This window comes from Centruroides sculpturatus, unplaced genomic scaffold (assembly GCF_000671375.1).
Source record: "Centruroides sculpturatus isolate CEXI.00-Female unplaced genomic scaffold, Cexi_2.0 scaffold697, whole genome shotgun sequence".
Lineage (NCBI taxonomy): Eukaryota > Metazoa > Arthropoda > Arachnida > Scorpiones > Buthidae > Centruroides > Centruroides sculpturatus.
The window spans coordinates 180,339-189,108 of NW_019385326.1; the positions used below are offsets into that span (position 1 = coordinate 180,339).

Genomic DNA, 8,770 nt, shown 5'->3' on the forward strand with positions numbered 1-8,770 from the left:
GTCCCCAATTCCCTAATCGCTTAATTATTTAACTACTTCTTAAGTAGAAATAAGTCAAAACCAGTTACTTTGTACTCGAATATTTGTAGTCTCGGGAAAAAAGTGGAAAGACAAATTTTTATGACAAATGGATACATAAATCGTAAATTTAAGGAAAATAAATTCTAGAGCTTTTTGTGTACCTCGTGCATCTCTCTCATTCATTAAATTTAGTTGTAAATGATGCTGTCAAAGTAACGGTTAATTTTTTAACATTATACAAGAATTGTACACATTTTTTTCTACATCCCCTTAAAGATGGGATATACGAAATCGTAATATCACTGGTTTAACATTGAAACACAGCTTCCCTATTATCAAATGTCACGGCACGCCCCTGTATATATTACTTGTATATCTTAAAATTTGTTACCACTGTATTATTTCTTAAGAATGGTTCTGCATGTCTGTGGTATGTAGCCAAAAATTGCCTTGTATTACCCATTGAAGACTACAATGTTTCTTTGGGAGTAGACTGATTAACACACAGCACTCAATTTGTCTGTTTTCCTAACTAAATTATTGTACACACGTCTAATGTTATCGGTAAAGAGAAGAGTATTTTTAACAAAAAGGTAAAAGAATTGAATTTTTATTTGAGTTTACCATAAAAAAAAATACTAATAATTAATTAATCTCTCTGCAAAGCTAGCTACAAAAAAGACACACATTATCATATTTATAAAAAACAAAAAATAAACAGAGCATTCTAATGTAATTTTATTCAACACTACTCTGACTTAACGTAGAAACACATCAGACTACTTATTGGATAGGTAATTGATCAAATGAAGTGTCTGAAACCAAAATTAAAAAAGCTTCCAGAATAGGAGCGAGCCAAAAATCTGGAACATTTGCAATTTCATTATGTGATTTAATGTAAAAAATTAAAAAGTTACGTATACTCTGTGAATTCTTCAGATATAAATTACATGATTATTGGATACAAAACTATATTTTTAAATTTGTGGTTTGTGCACAGTACGATGGTCACGAGGAAAATTTTATAAATGATTCTCAACACATATATTAGACTCATGTAAAAAAAAAGAATTTGTGTCCAGCATATAAAAGTGATGTAAATTAAATTTTAAAATACTTTTTATTCTATTGTTCTAAATAGAATTTCATATAAATTACATCAACAAATATATTATATGCAAGTGCTTTCTTTGTGTAAACGAAGAAAGAAAATACAAGAACTTTTTGTATGAACAGTTTAAAATTATATTCCGATCTCAAGTTTTAATGAATGATACAATTTACTTTGAATTAATTAATCTAATTTTAAAGTTTAAAATATGACACTTGAATAGATACTAAAATCTGTTTAAGAATTGTCCAAGTATGGCATAATGTTTATATATACATGACAATGGTAAAAGTGTTTCTGAAACACGATCTAACACAAATTTATACAAATTGTATTATCTTTAAATGATGATAAAAATATTAATTCCGTTCTTAATACTATAATAAATTAAAAAAAGTCTAGCAACGAAAGTTGCGTAACTTTCCCGGCTGTTATAAAAGTTAGTTTGCTTAATAATTATGAGTTTTTATTAAAAAAAAGGTGGTGTGTGTGGGGCACTATCCATTATCATATTTTGTTATAAAAACTTTTTATGTCTTTAATTACTATAAAACAGCAAAACACTTAATGAAGATTTTATTCATTACAGTAGAGCATTGATTATCCGACTCAATTGGGGACTCAGGTTAGTCGGATAACTGAAAAGAATGAAAAAAAAATACATTATTAGTATAGTATATTAGTATATCCCATGTAATTAGTATATTGCTATTAACCAACTTTGCATTGAATTTTCATTGATGTTAAGCCTAACAATTTTTTTTAAAAAATAATAATCGTCGCTATTGTATCGTTAAAAATTATTTTATTGCTCACAAAACAAACAACCACTCATAAAAGTCTTGTTTAAATACTGGCCTCCCTTCAATGGTCGAGCTGTTGATGCCAGCTAAAACACGCAAAAATTTAACAAAAATAATATTAAAGTAGCCAAGACATAGCCAAATATTGTAGTGCCACATCACTAGAGGACATTTGAAATTTGCCGACTAGAACGGTCGGTTAACTGATGTGATAGTTAATCAGGAGTCGGATAATCGATGCTGTACTGTGTTAACATTGTTCTACCCTCTTGAGATAAATGACCCCTCTATTTTCCCACCCCCTTGACCTTTCACCACCAAAATTTAATAACTTCAATTCCCCTGATATACAATCCACCATGCCAAATTTTGTTTCTTAGTATTTACCCCATCCTGAGATATTAAGCCAACAGATGCCAACACACCAAATTTTTTTTTGGCCTTTTCTTTTTACTTGGACTTGGGAGGGGTCAAAATGTGGAGATTTGCAAAAAGCTCCAAGGGTCAAATTTGACACAATTTCAATACTTTCCCTCATTATGTATACATAACAGCCGGGAAAGTAAAAACCAGAGGTTTCCTAATCTGGATATAAAAAACACATTTACTATTGTGACAAATGAGAATCTGTGATTGGATGGGTTTGCAGCTGCAAAATAAAGAAAAAAAATTTTGTAAATTATGCTGCAACGTTAAATGTCTAAATGCGTAATGTTAATTGTCATGTTTACCGTTATGATCTGCTGCTTGATGGAATCTCCAGAACCAATGCCATTCCCATTACTTGAGATCACTTTTAATGGCGAATGTATCACGATTACGCTTCCCAGATTCGAAAGCACTTGCGTTCCCTTTAATCCCTCGACTATCACCTGAAATACGTTACATATTTGAGCGGTTATAATTTATTAAACAATAAAGAAGAATTGGAAATTTAAATACCTGATGAGATAAGAGTGGCTGATTTGTCATTTCTAACGAGGATGTATTGTTAAAAGGAATGCTAAAAGTAAGTTGTTGCTGTTCTTCTGCATCATTCTCTAAGGCCGGTAATACTTGTGATGTTACTGAATCTTGCGTCTAAAATGAAATAATGTTGCATAAAATTTTCTACATTAAATTTGAGAAAGAAACATAATTAAAAATTACAATTCTAATTCATTAAATTGTTTGTGTGTATATATATTAATATATATATTTGGAATTCTAAACATTTCCCAAGACTTAAATCTATAAAATGCAGTCTGAGAAAATCAATATAATTGGATGATGGTAGGTTACAAAATTTTAAATCTATTATTTTTTTAATAATAAATGCTGAATATTTGGATTCAGAATAATTTCATTTTGCACAATTTCAATACAATAGTTGAATGTTTTAATAATACTTTTTTTTTTATGTTAAAAACCACAGATTAGAAGAATAATTTCAATATTGTACTAGCTGAAACACAAAATTAGAAAATCTATACATCAGGATCTTCCAAAAAGAATGCTACCATTTTAATTATTATTCAAGGATGTTGTAACATAAGTTAAAACATTGGAAAACTGTTCAAGTTTTGCATTTGCCCATCACAATTTCTCAATGTGTGCACCTCTTGTCACATGGAACAAATTCTTACACAGGCTATGGCATACCCAGTGTCACTCCTCTCACAGCAGCCACAGCCACAATTCTATGGCTCATATGGATTACTTGTGTTGCACGATGATGAGTGATAATGACTTTGTATGCTGCGGAACACACACTGCCTTCTCTGTTGTGGAATAGCCACTTGCTAGCAATGTTTCCTACAGGTAGTATGCGATGAGATGCTCGAATGCGTATGGGAGATCAGATGATTACTCTATTGATTGGTGTTATGTTGCATATTTCTCAGATAATAATTAACATAATTAAAGTAATTTAAAATAGTAGCATTTGTTTTCAAAGAACCTGTATATCATATATTTTCATTTGTAATGGAAGACTTTGTATTTAACACAAAAAAAGAAACTAAGTATTATATTAAAGAAAACTATCAATGGAAAGGTTTTAAATCTGTTAATAACATCTATAATATTTAATGAACATTCAAACATTTTCTTTTTTGTTACAAAATGGAAAGGATAAATGATTCTACAGAATCCATTAATTATAAATGGATTAACTACAATCTCTTTATTTTAGGAATTTTATAGAAAATATATTCGTCTGAACATGAAAATACTTAACACATGTTAAACTACTAAAAAAAATACTTAAAATTTATAAGTCATAATTACACAGAATAATTTGTTTAACTGTTCATTACAAAGTATGGATATTATAACTGGTAGATAATTTTATATTTTATAAAATTAAATTAGCATGTACAAAACTAAAATATCAGAATATATCACAATATAAGAATTATATAAGTAATTGAATGATTTATTAAATAAATGCAAACCTCTTGCTTTTTTGTAGTTAAATCTTTCAGTTTCTGTGCTTTATTATTATTATTTATAGAACTTTCATTTTCTTCTATAAGATTTCCCTAAAATCATATAAATTCTATATAAATAACAATTAAAAATAAATGTATGTATGACGCCAATATGTTATCTTACCTTCAGTGCACTTTCTTCAGAGAGATTTACGTGATTCTGTGACACACTTTCCATATTTGTCTGAAGAGTGGTAATCGGTAATGAATCGGATGTTGAGACAGATTCTGTACAAATATTCAGAGCTATGTTGTTCGACGACATTATTGTTTCGCACAAAAATGCCAAAGTTCCATCTTCAATATTTTCGGGTCTGAAAATGAATTTATCAAATTATTTCAAAAGTAAAAATAAGATGCAATAAATTTTGATTTTATATTTGAATTTCAATTCATTGCCAGAATGAAAAGAACAATCAAGTTAAATTAATATCATTTGCATTTTTTAAAATCTAAATAATATGTTTTAATGAGCAATGTTTTCATAAAAAATGCATAATGTCTTATTACAAAAATGTCACAGTAAATGTGTTAAAGGAGCACTATACCTATTCAATTCTAGCAAAAGTTAAACTATTGAGAGATTCAGTAAAAAAAAAAAAAAAAAACACTAATTTTTAATTTTAACAGCAAATATCCAAGCTTCACCAACAATCTTTCCTGTTGTTCAAACTTTTATGTGAAATTAAAAAAAAATATAGTTTTAATCCATACAATTAATTATAAAAATTAATCACATTCAATTAATTTCTTTCTTTTCAATAGTAATTTAATTAAAAATAAAATTTGTTTGAATTTGTATTGACAAGTATCTGGGAATTGATTGGCATAAATAAATTTCTGATTGCTTTCTTATTCATTTTTATAAATTGAATGTAATTTTCCAATCAGTTAGGTACAATTTGAATGCAAAGGGTTTATGTTTTATAAAAAGAAATGTAGGTGTCCAATGCATATAAGTGACAAATTGTAACTTACTTCTTTTTGTTGATATCAGTAAAAATGAAATTGATGAAAGTTATAAAGCAAAACTGAGATAATGTCCAATGTGCTGGGTAATAAGCTGCCATGCATATACATCATGTTATGCAAGGAAACCAACTTCCTCTATTACACATATTCCAGTCAGTGTACTTGCAGTTTCATGGCTATCGAAACTAAAATAAAAACTTTGTGTTTTGCTTTTGCTTTTCTTGTTATTTTTATAAAGTCTAAAACATATAAACTTATCAAATACATAAATTTATAATTACAAATAAAAATTTACAATTGACAACTGAATAAATTTAGTGGTAAATTCTTAGCAACCTCCCTCCCAATTTTTGACAATTTCTTGATTAGTAGATTACAAAAATAAAATTTATGTTGAAGTTACAAAAATGAAATGTTTCTTTTGAATACTATAAAACAATTATTTCTGTTGAATACTATAAAACAATTATTTCTGTTGAATACTATAAAACAATTGTTTTAGTTGCGTCCACTCTTTCAAATGGTGTCTGGCATTATAAATAATTCCCGTGCACATTTTGCAGGCTGCGGCATGAAGGGTAACAATCTGGCTGGCACTTAGCATCACTAAACAGTCGATGTACTAAATTTTAGCACCAGTTTAACTCTGTACAACATGTACCACAGACAGTTATCAAGATTGAAGAAAACTTTAATTGAACTCATAAGTTGAGAGCAATCTGAAACCTTTAAAATTGGAAAAAACACTAATATTTGTGTGAAACAGTGTGTGTATTGTATATATTGTGTATATATATATATACAGGTAGGCCTCCTACAATGCGGTACCTTTAAAATGCATTTTCACTCCAACGTGGTTGGAAAAATGTGGAAATTTTCTTACAACATGGTTTAGGGTATTTAGAAACGAATTATCTGTCACATAACAGAAAAACTGCAATGGATCACATGACAGGCACCGCAATTCGGTGTACAGAGCTAAATGTCCTTGAGAACAACTGTTTGTCAATGTTGGCATGTTATTCCCATGAAAGTTTCAGGGGAAGACCAGTTTCTAGACAGATGTGCATTAGTTACCATAAATACTCAAATATATCACTAAATTTTCGATCATTTATACTCTTTCAATAGGTGAGATTGCAAAAATGGTCCAAAATACAGTATAAACTTCTATTGGGTGTATATTTTTAAAAACATAGTGAAGGGAAGTTATTTTTTGCAATTTTTACTGTCCACAAAACTGACTGAAAAAATTTTAGCCATAACAATGCTGAATGAAAAGAAAGGACCGTTGTTAAAAAGGAAATTTATCTCTCTTCAAACAAAGATAGAAATTTTGGATCAAATTAAAAATCAAGAATGGATAGCTGATATTGATAGGCATTTTAATTTAAATGAGTCAACTATTCGGTTGATTAAGCAATCGAAAGAAAAGATTAGGAATTTTGTCACATCCGGATCATCTATTCTTATGAAAAATGTTGCTCGTCCGAGAGCACCTATAATGGAAAAAATGGAACAAGCACTAATATTATGGGTAGAAGATATGAACAAGTAACGGTTTCCTTTAAACAAAAGTGCACTTAAACACAAAGCCTTAAAAATATTTGATTATTTAAAACAAATGGGACAGTAGTCAGCTGATGAAACCAGTGTTAAATTTGTCACTAGCAATGGCTGGTTTGAAAAATTCAAAAAACGCCATTAGTTGCACAACATACACATACAAGGGGAAAAGGCCTCTGTGGATGAGGATGCAGCAAAAAAATATCCAGCAGAACTAGCAGATATTATTCAAACAAAGAGTTATTATTAACAAAGTGTTTAATGCTGATGAAACAGCATTAAACACTTTGTTAGCTAAATAACCCTTTGTTTGAATAATAGGATTATCCAAACAGGATTATCATGGAAAAAATGCCTAACAGGACATATATCTCAAAAAATGAAAAAAACACCCCTGGCTTTAAAGTTTCCAAAGATCGCATAACTCTACTATGTAGTAACATGTCTTGTGATTTTATTACCAAGCCAATGTTCATTCATTGAGCACTAAATCCATGCTCGATGAAACAGTGCAACAAAAATGACCATCTTGTGTATTGGAGAGCCAACAAAAAGGCATGGATGACTGACCATTTATTTAAGGATTAGTTTCATAATTGTTTTGTTCTGGATGTAGAAAATTATTTAAAAAGAAGAACTTAGCATTCAAAGTCCTACTAATCTTAGATAATGCACCATCACATCCAGTTGATTTAAATCATCCCAATGGTTTGATTTGCATTTTTACCACGCAACACCACTCTACTATTGCAACCCTTGGATCAAGGAATCATAGCGACTTTTAAATCATATTATATCCATAAATCATTTGAATTAATTTTGGAGAAAATAGATTCTACAGATATTACAGTCAGTGAAGTTTGGAAACAATTTTCAATTTTAAATTGTGTAGAAATTATTGGCTCATCCCTAAAAGAAATGCACCAATCGACTCTAAATGCTTCCTGAATGCTTTATTACCAGAAATGGTCAGTCAGGAAAATGTTGTTGAGCCAATTCAGCATGAATATAACAACATAGGAGCCTTGCACACTCAATAGGAGGTGTTGGATTCACTGAAATAACTGTTGATGATATTCTAGAATTAGTTATGGAAAATGAAATAAACGAAGCAGATTTGGTAACAGTTATATCAAAACATTACCATCTGAAGATCTTTTCAATTAAGAAACCAAAAATTTCACTCTGAAAGGTATAGAAAAATGTTTGGACATGGCAAAACAGATGGAATCTTACTTTTTAGAGAATGATCCTCTGCTGGAGAGAGTGGAAATATTTAAAAGAAATCTTCAAAATTGCTTATCTGCCTAACAAGAAATTTATAAAGATTTACAAAGCAAGAGCAAATAATCTCTAATGACAGATTTTTTAAAACCTAAACCTACTGTAAGTGCAGTGGAACTTGTCAATGAAACAAGCTCAGATCTTGAAATAAGGCCAGTCAAATGTTCTCGAACAACTATAATATGTGACAATGAGGACTTAATTTGTGAGCATAACATTATGTTTCTTCTTGATTTTGACTTAAAATCAAAATCTTTTTAGTTTTTATATGATGTTGAATTTTATTTAAGTTTTTTATGAAAGGTTTTTATGTACATAAATTTAAAAAAATGATGAAAATGTTACACCATAAAAGGCAGTTTTTCTCTTTTTAGAACTGAATCTCAGTTTTTGTTTAAGTTGATGTCTCCTATAACACAATTTCCCACAATGCGGTATTTTCAAGGAACATACCATATTCTGTTGATATATAACAGGCCTACCTGTATATATATATATATATAATATTATATATTATCTGTTTAAATGGTCTATATAAATAT

General features: G+C 29.3%; 2 protein-coding genes across 2 annotated transcripts in view; one reads left to right on the forward strand and one right to left on the reverse strand.

The window, feature by feature from the left end:
• LOC111637680 (ZZ-type zinc finger-containing protein 3-like) overlaps positions 1-8,770 on the forward strand; it is a 58,246-nt gene that overhangs the window by 6,121 nt on the left and 43,355 nt on the right. The gene's annotated exons all lie outside the window — the stretch shown is intronic.
• Positions 1-8,770, reverse strand: part of LOC111637676 — a gene marked incomplete at its 5' end in the record, with an annotated part of 24,206 nt that overhangs the window by 5,620 nt on the left and 9,816 nt on the right. Inside the window, 5 exons of the mRNA XM_023383238.1 lie at positions 2,544-2,584; positions 2,667-2,807; positions 2,878-3,015; positions 4,371-4,457; positions 4,531-4,720. Coding sequence (XP_023239006.1) covers positions 2,544-2,584; positions 2,667-2,807; positions 2,878-3,015; positions 4,371-4,457; positions 4,531-4,720 — 597 coding nt within the window. The remainder of the gene's footprint in view (positions 1-2,543; positions 2,585-2,666; positions 2,808-2,877; positions 3,016-4,370; positions 4,458-4,530; positions 4,721-8,770) is intronic.